General features: G+C 39.5%; 1 protein-coding gene across 1 annotated transcript; it reads left to right on the top strand.

Annotated features, from left to right (window-relative positions):
* On the top strand, positions 1-4,431 carry LOC118115896 (ependymin). The gene is made up of 6 exons (XM_035167106.2): positions 1-145; positions 1,042-1,076; positions 1,168-1,302; positions 2,326-2,509; positions 3,527-3,614; positions 4,177-4,431. The coding sequence occupies exons 1-6, from the start codon at positions 70-72 to the stop codon at positions 4,325-4,327; spliced, it is 669 nt and encodes a 222-aa protein (XP_035022997.2). The 5' UTR covers positions 1-69; the 3' UTR covers positions 4,328-4,431.
* Positions 4,432-15,460: the final 11,029 nt, after the last annotated feature.

Genomic DNA, 15,460 nt, shown 5'->3' with positions numbered 1-15,460 from the left:
GTCTGAGTCCTTCCCTGGAACCAAAGCGCTCACAGCTTCTCCTCCTGCAGGCTCCTGCACCTCCTCATCATGAACTTCCTCAGCGTGCTGTCCTGCCTCGGCCTGCTGCTGGCAGCTGCCGTCGCCCAAGACCCAAAACCCTGCTGTGAGTATAAGGAAAACTCAGTGTATAGTTTTACATCATATCCTCGCCTTGTGTGAAACTGAATTTAAAAAAGCGAATTTAAAAGTTTGACTGTTGCTGCAGGGATGAGGAATAATAGAAATGTGTCCATAAGAGAGAAATAAAGTGTTTATAAGAGAGGAGGGGGAGGACAGTTTGTTATTATACTTTTTTTTTTCTTTGTGGATGAATTAATGATTGTAGATTTTACAGGTAAGTGTTGATTTGGAATTAAAAGTAAAATCTACATCTTTTCCAATTACTTAATGTATACATAATCCTTCAATTAACCAGGTTAAAGTGTCATTGAAATTAGAAGTTAGCCAAGAAGGCAGCAAAACTTTGCTACAGCCGTAAACACAATACAAACAGACAAAGACAGCTGCCATACACTACATACACAACTCAGGTAAACTCTTTCAAACAGATTTCGATACAAAGTTTAGACACACCCACAGTGATCATAAGAGCTACTTTCTCCATCCTTTAAAATGGACTTGAATTCCCTAATGACATAAGAATAACATAAAGAGAAAGTCTTCAGCGTTTTGATTCAGAAAACATTTTACCAGACGTGTGATGACAGGAGAGAGTGAAGGAAAGATTGAGCATCAGTCAGATCATTCCAGGAGGAGGGAGCAGCATATTTAAACTCTTTTTTGTCAAAAGTTGTGTTCTAACTCTGGGGACCAGCATCTGAAGCACATTGTGAGTGCGCAGGTCATGTTGATTTTGTTATATGAGCCTTAAGCTAGAATTTAAGGAAACCTAATTCAAGGTGTATGGCAAGAAGTTGATATACATTTTCTTCTTCTGTCTTATATGAAATCACCAAATGTACACATTTTTTAATAATTCAATGATTTCCTCATCCACAGTTTCTCCACCGCTGATGAGTGGAGGCTTCTCTGTGGTGAGTCACTGACCTGTCTCACTTCTGGGTGGAGCCATGTCCACGTATCGTCTTTCTCTTCACTCTTCGTCTCTTTGTCTCTATTTTTCAGATGAGTGGCAACGGCAACTTCATGACAACAGGAACAATCAGCTTCGATGCTTATGGTCAGAGGATGCGGGTTAGAAACTATGTGATGAACGGGAATCAGACCTATGGTGTGGACCAGCTCATGCTTTTCAACCAGGTATTTAATCCTGAATAAATGACACACTCAGTGGACTTTGTGTTTTTCCACCTTTGCTGTGAGACTGAAAGAAAATTGAAATGTTCATCTGTTACCAAGACTTAACTGGTACATATATATGTCCCATGAGCTGAGAAGCACCTCCCACATTTCCCAGCATCCCCTCTTTCATTCTCTGCTTCTGGAATACACTCCCATAACCACAAATGATGGTCTCTACTCAAATCTTAGTTTCTTAGCAGTGCACACACTGATGCCAATGTGGTGCTACACGCTTAACCGTTTTGTGCAAAGTATTTTCTACATTGTTTCCCAGCACATCAGATTAAAAGAAAATTACACCAAGGCATGGCTGCAACTAACTAATAGTAGTATTAGTATCAATGTATCCACTGGATTATTTACTTGTTTAGCCTAAAGATAAACAAAAAGTGAAATGTGCCCCATGTAATTGTATTTTTCAAATCACTTGTTTGTGTGACCAACATTAATAACTTTGCATTGATATGAGAGAATACCTGTGAATTCAAATTCAAAACAAGCAATTCAATAATTAATTATCAATATTGTTTCCAGTTAATTTACTCCCCTGATTAATCAACCGGTTCTTTCAGAAACAGCATAGTATAGCATAGAATTAGAAAACACAACATACCAAACAAGCTTTTTGTCTCATGTACACTCTACATGTCCCCAGTTTATCTCAAAGTATGACAATAATACTGATTATAATAATTCTGCATTCAATCAGTTATTGTCAATTAATAATAACAAATAATCATTTTAATTTTGAAAATAAATGGAAACAATAAATGAAAACTACTACAACCACTAACAGATTCTTGCAGAAAGCTTTGTTCAGTGCTCAGCAAATGAAACACAACGAAGACAACACAATACTAAAGACAAAAACCGTACACATGGAAAGTAAAAGTGTTACTGTTCATTCAAACATTTTTTTTATCCAGCAGGCAACAAAGATGGGAAGATCTGAGCATTCATTTCCCGTCTTTATCCTTTCAGAAAATCTATTACGAGATAGACTGGAGCAAAATGTCATGCAAGAAGATGATGCTGGATGACGCCTTCATTCCCATGCACGTGCCCTCTGATGCTAAACTCATGGGTCAGGTATTCCTGGGCTCCTCCTCCTCCTGGGGAATGGGTGTGCTGGTCAACAGTTGGTATGGAAGCCTGCCCAACCACGGTAAGAGGCACCATTGAATCCTATATAAAGAAATCTGTCCCTGTTTTGACATACATGTATCTGGGTTGGTGCTGTTGGACTCATCGGCCCCTGATGCTGAACCTCTGCACTACCAGCGACCAAACTCTGGACTCATGAATTGTACCAGCTGAGATCAGAAATCCCTTCTTAAAACATTGTAAAAACAAAGACAAAAGCTTCAATCTCTGGATGAATTTGAATTATTTTAGGATTTTCATATCATTTTAATGTTGTTTTGTTTTTGCTTTATACTATTTTAAAGATCTTAGTAACTTTATTAAGGAAACTGCTGTACAATTAAAATATATTATTATCTTTAAAATAAAAAGATCTTGACTGTAGCTGATGACAACAAATCCAGCCTTTAACATACTGTCCCACATGATGATGCCACAACTGAAAGCTATAAATTCAGACTGGGTCATAATCTAGAAGTCCAACATGTGTGTAACTATCCCTTGCTTGATCAGCGTTTCCCAACCTGAACCAGTATGACAAATACCTTCCACTCGGAACACAGCCCAGATGATCCCTGGAGGCTGAGCCGAGAGACAAAGCCTGCTGACAATTAGTAAATTGGTTTGGCTGCTCATTAAATTACAATTTCTCATGTCCTTTTTCAACTTGTTAAGTAATGACACCTCGGAAGGTGCTGGGCTTAGTAACGGAGCAAATAATGCCACTTATTTCCACTTCTGCTGAATAATTAGTAAACATTTATGAGTTGTAACTTCTTTTTCGATGTTGGTTGCCCAACATCAGCTCATAACATTATACAACATTGTAATATAAGAGACACAAAACTCTGAATTTATGAAATCAAACTAAAACTTTCTGAACTAGTTGATGTAAGAAAGGGGAAAAAACAGTGAGGAACAATTATGAAGCTTGTTTTGAACAAAACCTTTTTTTTTTGTATTCTTGTGAAGCTAAGAAAAGAGCAAATTCATATTTCTATGAAAATAAATTACATCACATATAACTTCTTGCCCTTAGGCCAGTATTCCACTGTCTTCACTGAGATTGGCTGCATCCCAATGGTCTACAACGCCTACACTCCAGCATCTGGATGGATCATCATCAGGTGAGAACGTCCACTGACAAACCACAGGAGCGAATACTTAACATCACCATTCAACACAATGCTAATGTTCATATTAACACTTTTCTGTCATGACCTTTGACACTCACCCTTTAGCAGCATTCCTTTAAAAACTAAATATTTAATTCCAAGCATTAAATATACAATATTAATATATAATGTATTTACTGAGCAAATTTAAAGTGATTTGCAGAGAAATAAGAATTATAATCAGATTTAAATAATTTGAAATTAAAAATCGATGATGAATGGAGATCTAATCGTGAATATTTTAAAAACAAACAGAATGAACAACATGTAAACAGTTCCACAATTTGTGATCACACACACAAATAATAAATCTGTCCTTGAACCTCAATTCAAAACGTCAATGTTGCAACATGATACACACTGTGCTGTTTGCAGTCTGCAATCCAGAAATGTCCCTTCCTGCATGTAGTTGATCTGAGACTTTTAACATGAAACTTGAACTCTGTGGTATTGGCCACATCAAACATCATTCAGTCATCTGTCTCACAAAGTTAAACTCTTGTTCATCTTTCAGCACCTTCAACTGGGTCGTGGGCAACACTAATCCCCAGGATTACGTCCCACCTTTCATCTGCGCTAGGGCTAAACTGGAGGAGACGGAGACACCACATACCATCTTCACTGCCTTGGAGTCTCTGGCCATGAAAACCAAGAAAGAGGAGTAAACATGTGGAGCAGCTCACCATGAATAATCACTAATACTGCTCCTAGAGCTAAACTTTAACCAAATGATCCAGTAATCATTAAAAAGAATATAAAGCAAATTGGATTGAAATGATTTCGAAGGTTGCTTTAGCCTGCTGAGCTGCTTTATAGCCACTGGTTGAACAACTACTCATATGTCTATTACACTCTAGACATGTCAAACAACAATGTTTGTATTGACAGAGAGAGAACCTCAATAAAAATCTATAAAAGCATTGAATGGTCCTGTACGTCTGTGGCATTTGAATGAATGAATGAATACGTCAGCAGTAATAACAGGAAAAACAAATGCAACTTAGAACAAATAGAACCAGAATAGAACTTGAATGCACCTCCACCAATTCATCTATTTCCTATGGAAGAATCATTCCACCAGGAATGGGACAAATTATTAAAAGTTAGGACCTTCTCTTCAGAGTTAACTTTTTCAAACCAGACCACAGAAATACTGTTTACAACAGTTTTAGTGTCGCTACACAACATTTCCCCTGACACACTTACAGTGCAGACAAATGTGTGAGACTAAACTTTATGTAGAATACTATGAAGCATGTCTATTTAATCTGACAAAAACATACATTTTAAAGTCACACAAAACTGATAGACGGATGGTTAGATAGACAGACAGACAGACAGACAGACAGACAGATAGATAGATAACTTCTCATTGAGAATTTACTGTAAATATGTACCATACATGTTAGGGTTGCTCATCAGACTTGCTGCTGTGTAATTTAAATGGCTGTTTATGTCTGTTTAAATCCTCCTGTGGCAAAGTGCAGTACTAATTGTCCTACAGCAGATGGCAGCAGCACAACTCTTACTTCATCAGTTCCCACTTTGATTTATGCCTCAAACAAAACTTGTCCTGCATTTTAAGTTAATCTGGAAACAATGTACTTAGTATATCAGTTACTTGAGTAAACTGCACAGCAATGCGTTGTAAAATCAACCCTTAACCACATTTATACACATCTATTCGCAGTATATATAAAAAGTAATATTGGTTTATCACATGCAATAACTCAGTATAATGTAGTTTTAGGTAGAGAATAGGACAATTTTATAGGGAGTTGTGTAAAATAAATATACTGCTTATGGTATTTATTATAACATATATGAACTATTATTTATGAATATTTCCTCACTGAAAGTCATTAGATGCACCTGAAAGCTCAGGTTGAATTCCAAAGTAGTTTTTCTAAGTAATATTTTGTGAATCAACATGCCATCATGAGTTGTTGTTTGTTTTCTGACACACCCAGGATTTGTTCAGGTGTGTCATCATATCATTATATGATTACAGCTATGTTACACTGTGTTCTCAGTCATTCAACAGTTTGAACACTGCCCATGCTTTAGTTTTATTTAAGCAAATATGTGATTTGCTGAAGAAAATAAAATGACAGCAGGATGATTGCAGATGCTGCTGAGCCTGTGTCCTCAGATGAAACCTCAGTTTGCCTGCAGTGACAGTTCCCCGCTGTCAAATTAGACACTTTACTCATCTAAATTTATAAATAACCATTTAAAAGTAAAATTTTCTTTGTTGTTCCATCTAAAATTAATTTGAGAACGGTGACTGAAATCACTCTTCTGTGTCACGGCTGACTTACCCACTGAGCATCAATAATAAGAGCATCCCACTTTATCATCAGAGGTTCTTCACACTTGTTTCTCCTTCGGGGATATGAGTCATTGTTTTTTAAAGATGAATGTCAAGGTGTTTGGAGGTGGCTACCTAAGCCCACAGTCAAAGATTATTCATCTGTCCTGTGTGATTAAAGAGATGAGGGACCGTTATGGGCGCTTTATTGGCAATAGCCTAGCTAGTCCTTCCAATTATCAGTCTAAATGATTTTCTGAGCATGCTGGGACTTTGGCGTACCTGCGCAGTGAGAGACGGGGCCCAACTGTTAAGCCCCTGTGGTGATAAGGAAATTACATTGTTAAAGTCAGTTGTACCCTCCAATTTCACCAGATTTAACTGAGCCTAAATGTGAAAGTAGAAGATGCTGTATGTAGATTTGTTAATTTTGTGCCTGACTGCCGGTCAATGACAAAGTCAGCAGAAAGTCGAGGCAATTTCAAACCCTGTTGCCTTAAAAATTGTCAGCAGTCAGATCCAGCACTTAGTGAGCTGTGTATTGTTGACAACCACAGCGAGAAAGATTTCAACCATACTGTAATGTCCTTTTGCCAAATATTCCTGAAATTTGTTGTGAAATAATGGGACAGAAATCCCATAATCCCATTTTGTTTGGTGATCATCCTCACCTTCCCTCTAGAACATGTCCTCATGTCCCCACATGACCGCCATCAACGTTCCTCTAGCACCTAGCATCATGGCGCACTTTTGTTTCGTCCCAAACAATCTAGACAATCAAAAGAATTAAATTGTTCTGTTCATCAATTAAAACTTTTGAACAATGGAGTGAAAAGACATGACTAATCACACAAGTTCCTCACGCACCTGAAAAAAAGTCAAAGCAAAGGCTCTTCCTAGAATGTATTTGCGGCCTTGTAATTGCAATCTCAGTTAGCATTGCAGTTTATTTATTCGTAGCTGAGTGTGTTAGCATGAAATAGGTTTTGGCCAAAACCTGTCATCAGATATTCTAGGACTTGGAAACAGGGCCGTGTTGCTAGCTTGGCTAAAAATGTCTACTTCCATTATCCACTTAACTGAGGGAACCTATAGGCCTATGCAACATCATTGTTCTGACCTGCCTGTATAAACGACTTCATCATCTATCTGTTTGAATGACTCAATAAGACCTAATTCTATACTACAGTATAATACAGAGTCTTTCTGAAACAGTATTCAAATTAATTCAGTTCTTAACAGATGCTGCAGTTTTGATTCAAACCTCAGAGAATTAATTAGTTGACTCTCTATTCATTTGGTGCAAATCAGTCTTATGCGACTGGAGTGTGAGGGTAAATCCAAGCAGAAACGTCCATATGTAAATTAATGAAACATTGTCATCAGGCTGTTTTAGTGACTTATTGAAAAGCCTGTGCATTTCCTCCATTAGAGCTCTGTAAAAGGGACAAAATCAACAGTGACAGCAGTTGGCAAAGGCAGCTGGGTTTAGCTTCGGAATTACGTAGGTGCGGTGATGGTGATCGTGAAAGTTTTTCCATCACAGAGTATTTGGCCGTTACATTACAGAAACATGTCATCTTTCGGCTGCGGTTCATGATGGATGATCCTCGAACACCGGCGTGAAATAGTGAGCGCACAGAGAAGCTTTTGCAGCTTGACGCCAACAACCAAACTGTGCATAGTTCCAGCAGTGCATGTTGGATTCAGACACTTCAGACAGTCTTTCTTTTCAAACCTGAATGTGTCTCATGTTGATGTTCCTTCAAAACTCCTCATTGCACAACACAGCTTAGTTAAACATTTCAGCCACAAACCCACAGTGCTATGAGATTTTAATATATTTGGATAATCCCTCAATATTACAAAACTCTGTCACATGAACCTGTCCCTTCATAATAACCTTGATTTGTTATTTTACTCTTAACTTTTCTGTTCTGAGCGGCATGCAGCAGGGAAGACAAAGCACATCAGTGAATGCACGAACCCACTCATTCACCCACCACACACACAAACCTCCTTTATTACTACACGGTGTACTTATTGAGTGCTCGTTCTGCCTGATCAAAGAGCCCTAATTACACGCATTAGTGGGTAATGACTCCAGTTGGTGGGCACTACAAATAAGACTCATATGTACAAGGCTGCAGATTGCGTGAATGTGGGTGTGTGTGTGTGTTTGCGTTTGGAAGCTGAACTGCTGTGTATATTGCAGCTTGTGTGCGCACGTGATGCAGCTGCTCTCTGTGCACCCAGAACAGTATTAGTCACTGTGCGTCCACCCTTCAGAGGGTCGGCCAGCAATTATCCTCTTTTCACTGACGAGAGAGGCGCCCCCCATCCATGGTTTCTCTCTCTCTCTCTCTCTCTCTCTCTCTCTCTCTCTCTCTCTCTCTCTCTCTCTCTCTCTCTCTCTCTCTCTCTCTCTCTCTCTCTCTCTCTCTCTCTCTCTCTCTCTCTCTCTCTCTCTCTCTCTCTCTCTCTCTCCTTCATCCCTTTGTTTCTCACAGTATATGTCTGATGAAAAAGAGCATGAGGAACCTTTTATAAATTTTTGTTTGTGGGGTTAGGATACGTCTTTACTTTTTATGCACCTGCAAGAATATATTTTGTTAGTAGCATTTGTTTACTTTAACTCTATTGAAATGATACAAGGTCGGGCACTTCAATTTTACAAAATCTGCCCAAAAGCAACCCTGATGCTCACTAAATAAAACATTCTGTCCTTTTTTTAAATGTATTTCTGCACAAGACTTAGAGCACCCTGGAGTTATGAAGTTATGAATAGTTGCTACATTTAATGATGAACTTCGGAGGTGTTGGTAAGTAGATTCTCTTGCCTTTGGACAGAGCCAGACCTTCTGTGTCTCCTGTCATTATGCGGACACAGAAACATTTCATGATTATGAAGAGGTGGAGGGATGAGCAGCAAAGGCCACTCACTCTGTAACACTTATGGTAAAGTAAACAACTGCTGCCACTTGCCGTCCCACTTAACGCTGTGAATTTGTACATTGTTTTGTGAGGGGGGGGGGTGAAAAGAAAAGCAGAAGTTAATGGGCAGTCACGCACTTTATGACTTTGCTCAGTGGCTCGCTCTGCGACACACGCTTGTTTAAACAGGCTCACACATATTGGCGCAGCATATGGCCATGAATATGTTTATGTACATAGAAGGGCAGAATCTCAGGCATACACACACCAACCTGACATATACAGTGTCTGCTGTCTGGGAAAAAGGTAAAGAACATCCTCATACATGATTTGCATCCCATGAACACTTACGTAAGGAGCTGGTGAAACAGGGACACGATGTATTGGTCGTACACTTCAGGAGTGACCGGAAGTGAAAAATGAGTTGTGAATCACACGAGGGAAGATTGGACCGCACAAATCGAGGACACCAAGCCATTAGCTGTTGTTGATTTCCAACATATGTCGCAGTTAATTAGCCGGGTTCCTACTGGCTGACAAAGGTACAAAACGTCCAAACAGCCCCCAAGAGGAAACATATTGCTCGCCTCTACAATTATCCAACAAAATCTCCACACATGGGTTCCCCATCTGAGCCTGTTCACTTCCCACAGAGAGTGACTTTTAGCAAAATGTTAAACGGGATTAAAAACAGCTTTTCCAAAACTCTATGATTAAATTTAGCCTCAGGCAAAACATGTTGTCAGAGGGTGTTAATCTAATTACATGCCTGTTTTTTAGGTCTGCCTCCCAGTGTGAACCAGAAGCTGAGAGTAGGAATTGGGGTAAACCAGCTCTGCAAGTACATTTGTTTCCTCTTATTTTTTCATGATCAAAAATATTGTTTTTATTTGTAAACTCAATTTAAGTCAGCTCTTTGTCACAAAAGTATGTGTATGTGTTCAAATTGTTATTTCTGTACAAGAACCACAACAAACTTCTGTATTAAGTGGTAATAAAATACAGTGGTTCTCAAACGCTTTGGTGTGTGACTTGTGTAAAACCAAAGCAAAGTCTACTTGTGATGTTTTATGTCTTCATCGTGGGTGAAAAAAGGTCGTTGACGAGTATTTCTCATCAAAATCTCCGGGAACAAAATTAAGGCTAAGAGTCTACAGCAACGGCAGCAGCGGCATAAGGACGTACTTGAAGCAACCCAATGTAAAGATTGCTGATGGGCACACTACAGGAAGGAGCCATGTTTCGCATTTTTATCAGTGTTGTGAATACAAGATGCGTTTTCAGCCTCTCCATGGACAGGAGGACACAAAAGCATTTGTTAGCAAGCTGACGGAAAACGAACCTGCAGCCTTAGAAGCCAAAGAACAAGTGTGTGTTGTCTGAAAATGTGGAGTGACGTTACAGGTTTTTAAACAAATATGATGCTTAGTTTGATTTGTCGTGAGTTCGAAGATGAGAACTAATGAAACAAAAGAATACAAAAGGGGGCGATGCATACCCTGTGCATGTGCTGTATGTAGGTTAATGTAAATACCCTATTCTATTTATTATAATTGTCCTACGAGAGTTTCATGAAGACACTAAATGTTTTTACACAAACATCAAGATCTCTTTTTCTCCGTTGCTCCAGTCTCATTAGATTCAATAAAATCCCTCAAATTACACAGTCCTAAATATCAGACCACTTAACATGGGGGATCCATGAATTATTGCCTGGGAAATTGGTGAAAACATAAAAAAATGCCTCATCAATGTCGAAAGACTAGCAACCGTTTCTGGGGGTCAGGTCATGTTAAATCTGGCTTGTTCTCATTTGCAGCCTGATTTTTTATTTCAGGACTTTATGGACCCTGACCTGTCTCTTCTCGTTAACACATCTAAAGACATGCCAGCACCATCAGCTGGCCCCAAAATGAATAGTCTAATTGGTTTGTGTGGAGGAGTTGCAGCAGACGGTGTCCTCGGCAGCCATCGCTACAAAAAGAGAGGCAAATGTGTAATTACTGAGGCACACTGCATGTCAGGAGAGGTCTACTCTAATCTACTCTAATTCTCTAAGCACTTGTGTCACTGTGTGTATGTGCAAGTGTAAGGGCATAATAGCCATGGAAATTAAAAAACAACTCTACTGCTGACTCTAATACGCAGCCCCACATGCAGGGGAATGCAGAGGGTTTCAACTTTGACAACCTAAACATTAGGAATTTAACAGATTTTTTCCACTTGTTAAAAGCCCATGTTGGTATTTAAACATCAGCGTTTTTTCCCCCTCTAGCTCCCAAAAGGTCACACAGCTGCAACGTCGTTCCCAGAGTCATTTGAATTGAACTCACTCTTGACAAGCCACCTTACAGCAACCTTTGTGGGTGATTTTGAGACTATATCATTTGTAACGTGAGGTTCCTTTTCACTCTCTTCTCTCATATTTACCTCATTTACACCTGGCATTAAAATGCAGATGTACATGCATTGCCAAGCCAAACACAATAACTAAATTGGCAACTAGATTGGCACTAAAAGACGATTACCTCCGCCAAGGCCCAACAGTCCCCTTATGAAACCACATTTAAATTCACTACATCCAAATTTTTATTTGGATCAGTGTCAAATTTCACAAACTTATAAATAGCAGTTGATATCTTAATATCCCAGATTTCATCAATTATTCTCTGGGAAATCAATGAAAATGTTGCACAATGCCCTATCTCTCAATGTCAAAGAAAAAAACTCCTGGACACTTCTTTCCTGATCCATCCTTCTTCCACCAAGATTCGTGGTAATCCACCCTGTAGTTTTTGCATAATCCTGCTAACAAACAAACAAACAAACAAACAAACGCAAACAAAGACATGATCTCTTTGGTGGATGTAACTACAACATCATATACACTATCATAAGAGTCCGCTGATGAAATCACATTTAAATTCACCAGATCCAACATTTTATTTTTATTTCCACATTTTTATTTGGAACTGCGCCAAATTGCACACACTCATAAATATTATCCAACGGTTATCCAAAACCTTTGTCCGCACCAACATTTAACGGCGTCTTCCCTGACCTATACTGCATCCTTCCACCAAGATACTGAGTAGTTTTTGCGAAATCTGCTTACAACCAAACAAATGCAGATGAAAACATAACTCCCTTGGCGGAGGTTGCAAACCAGCAGCCTGGCAGCTTGCAGCCTTTGGGTGGTAAACATGTGAAGTAGTCCTCTCCTCAGTCCTCAACTAGTGGCGTCATTCAACACTCTTCTATATTCAATAAGGACGAGTGCAATCGAGAAGCAAGCAAATAAATTAGCTCCAGGGTTGGCTGCAGTCTTCTTCTCTTCCTCTCTCTACATACATCTTCTAAGTGTTGTTTTATGTTTGGACCCACACTAACGAGAGCAGGATGTGACCAGAGCTGGATGGATGCAGATTGAATGCCAATGTGGACACTAGACACGTATTAATTGCAGGTGTAAATTTACCAAATACAACTGCTGCTGTTTTATTGCTTCCAAAGAAACATTCTTCAGCAGCACTACCTGTGATAACAAGGACAGGAAAGACTCAGTGTTCAATGTGACGCTCACTGTTGACCGTCCGTCATAAATGAACACGCTGTTCAGATGTTTGTGATCCTTGACGTGACGCTCTGAAGCTCGACATTAACCCGTGTGGTTCGTGGTTCACACGCTGTGCAGTTTCTGTTGATATACTATACCAGGGGTCGGCAACCTTTTTGGCAATAAGTGCCAATGTAAAATTTTCTTGTGAATTAGTGTGCCATCAACATTTTTTTATATTAAGTCTTATTATTGAACCACATTAACATGTCATTTTATTCCATCCATATTGGCTATATATAGAACAACACTTTAAAGAAACATGTTTATCTCATTATGGTTGCAATAATAAGTTTGTCATTAACCCCACCAACCACACTCATATTTAGAATTGCAAAAGCTTGCTTCAAAGACTTTGAGAGAGTTGGCTTCTCATACCTGGACACTGCGCGTTTGATTGATTCTCCCTTGTCTGCCTGATCTTTGAAACTTCTTTCGAGCCATGTTTCAAAGTTTCGCTTAACACTGGACGTTCGGCACACAACCTTTTCAAAACATAACGTGCACACAGCATGGTCCTTATGAAAAACAAAGCCACAGTCTTCTGCCCATGAGGGCGGAAATGCCCGTGCCTTCAGTTTTTTTAGCTAGCAGCATGCCATCACCAATACACCTGAACGGCTTCACTGAGATTCATGTGGGGAAATGCGAGCTGCGCTAGCTGGGAGGCTCCTTCTTCTTATTATTTAATGGCGATTGGCATCGAGCCTATGGCGCATTACTGGCACCTAGTGGCTGGGAGGTGTTAACATCAATCAAGCTAAATAATACAGGCTGCGTGACGGCAAAACCTTTGAACATTTCTTTAACAAGTGTGCCAATGATTATGGCGCCGCGTGCCATCATTGGCACACGTGCCTTAGGTTGCCGACCCCTGTACTATACTATATATATATTTTTTTTTTTCGTCCGTCTGTCCGTATTATATTTTGTTTTTTCGGACAGACAGACAGACGGATTTTATTTTTTTATATTTTTTTTCGTCCGTCTGTCTGTCCGTATAATTATTTTTTTTTTTCGGACGGACAGACAGACAGATTAAATTTTTTTATATTTTTTTTCGTCCGTCTGTCTGTCCGTATAATTTTTTGTTTTTTCGGACGGACAGACAGACAGATTTAATTTTTTAATATTTTTTCGTCCGTCTGTCTGTCCGGAATTTTTTTTTGTGGACGGACAGACGGACGGACGTCTGTCTGTCTGTCTGTATTTTTTTATTTTTTCGGACGGAAAGACAGACGGATTAAATTTTTTTTTAAAATTTCGTCCGTCTGTCTGTCCGTCTTATTTTTTATTTTTTTTGGACTGACAGACGGACGGACGTTTGTCTGTCTGTCCGTATTATTATTTATTTTTTGCGGACGGACAGACAGACGGATTTTTATTTTTTCTATTTTTTTTCGTCCGTCTGTCTGTCTGTCTGTATTTTTCGGACGGACAGACAGATGGATTTTATTTTTAATTTTTTTTTCGTCCGTCTGTCTGTCCGTATTTATTTGAATCTTTTTAAATTTTTTTATTCTTTTTTGGGACGGACAGACAGACGGACGAACATCTGTCTGTCTGTCTGTATTATTGTGAAGTATTTAACCTCCACTCCGCTGTTAGGTGGATTTCTGAAGATGGATAAAAATGTAATTGCCGGGAATCTTGTGTGAGAAAGGTAGTTTATCACAGCAAACATAATGCTGGATTTTATTGTCTTGCTGGGCTTGTAAAATCAGACTTGTAAATTCTTCACTGTCATGCAACAGCAATGGAAACAATGGATAATGATAAATCGTTTTTAATGGGTGGTGTGAAATATTCTCAATTTCTTGCTGTTAAACAAACAAGGAAAAGCCAACTTTAAAGGGGACATAGCATGCCCATTTTACCACAAGTTGATATGGTTCCTTGGGGTCTTAATGAAATGTCTGTAACATACTTCAAAATACCACAAGTATCATTTTAAAACAGCACTTACTCCTGTATAAAACAGCCCACAGAGTGACTTGTTTGAGTGCCTGTTCCTTTAAATGCAATGAGCCAGCTCCCCTCCCCTTCTCCCCCATGATTTTAAATGCAACGATATAAATTACATATTTTATATGATATAAATTATCAAATATGCATCCCATACTTTGTATTCCCTTCTGTTGTCCTGGAGTTTTAATTTTCCCAATCACATAATTAATGTCCCCTCTGCCCATCCACTACATAAGCACACAAGCAGACAGACAGAGAGAGAAAGAGAGTGTGGGGCTATGAAGACCATCATTTACCCCCGAACCCCGACATTCAACGGGTACAACAACAAGCGGAGAAAGCAGAATCGCGGGCTGACCTTATATATACAGTCTATAGGGCTGACCAGCGCGGAGAAATGCTCGTCCCGTGTGAACAGCCAGGCGGCTGCGTGCTTGACAATGGCGCTGCGCTGCGCGGCGTGGCGCTTCCGCGTCCGGTGTTAACCCCGCGTAACGAGTGTGGGGGGGCGGGGGGATGAGGTGGGGGGTGGGCCAAGGCCATGTAGGGAGACTTCCAGTGTATTGTGACGACACAATACACAGGAAGCTCATTCCAGTCACTCAAGCATGACGTTTCTGACTTAGAGGAACCATAACAAAACGCGCAAGTGTTTTTTTCCCAGAGTTTTTGGGTTGGTAGACATGCCAGATACCCAAATTAACATGTAGAAGCACTAACAAAGTGGAATTTTCATGATATGTCCCCTTTAAAGGTCTAACACTATGGGTTCTTCATAATCATCAAATCATATTTCAACATTTCACATGTCCTCATTGATTTTTGCCTATAAGAAAGAAACAGGGTTGGAGAACGTATATGTTTCTATATATATCTTTTATCTCAGCTGCCCAGATGGTATCTTGACCTTCAGTGAAGGCCCCTGGTCCAAACTAAAAACACCCACCATATCCGCGTGAATTATACAAA

Source organism: Hippoglossus stenolepis, chromosome 2 (assembly GCF_022539355.2).
Source record: "Hippoglossus stenolepis isolate QCI-W04-F060 chromosome 2, HSTE1.2, whole genome shotgun sequence".
NCBI classification, from domain to species: Eukaryota; Metazoa; Chordata; class Actinopteri; order Pleuronectiformes; family Pleuronectidae; genus Hippoglossus; species Hippoglossus stenolepis.
Note: the sequence above shows the minus strand (reverse complement) of the source record. Positions and strands in the feature narration are given on the sequence as shown.

Bases quoted from the DNA above. Each gene is read 5' to 3' on its own strand.
- LOC118115896 (XM_035167106.2), top strand. From the start codon at position 70: ATGAACTTCCTCAGCGTGCTGTCCTGCCTCGGCCTGCTGCTGGCAGCT. The intron at 1,303-2,325 runs GTATTTAATCCT...TTATCCTTTCAG, and splicing joins AGCTCATGCTTTTCAACCAG to AAAATCTATTACGAGATAGA. The intron at 2,510-3,526 runs GTAAGAGGCACC...TCTTGCCCTTAG, and splicing joins TGGAAGCCTGCCCAACCACG to GCCAGTATTCCACTGTCTTC.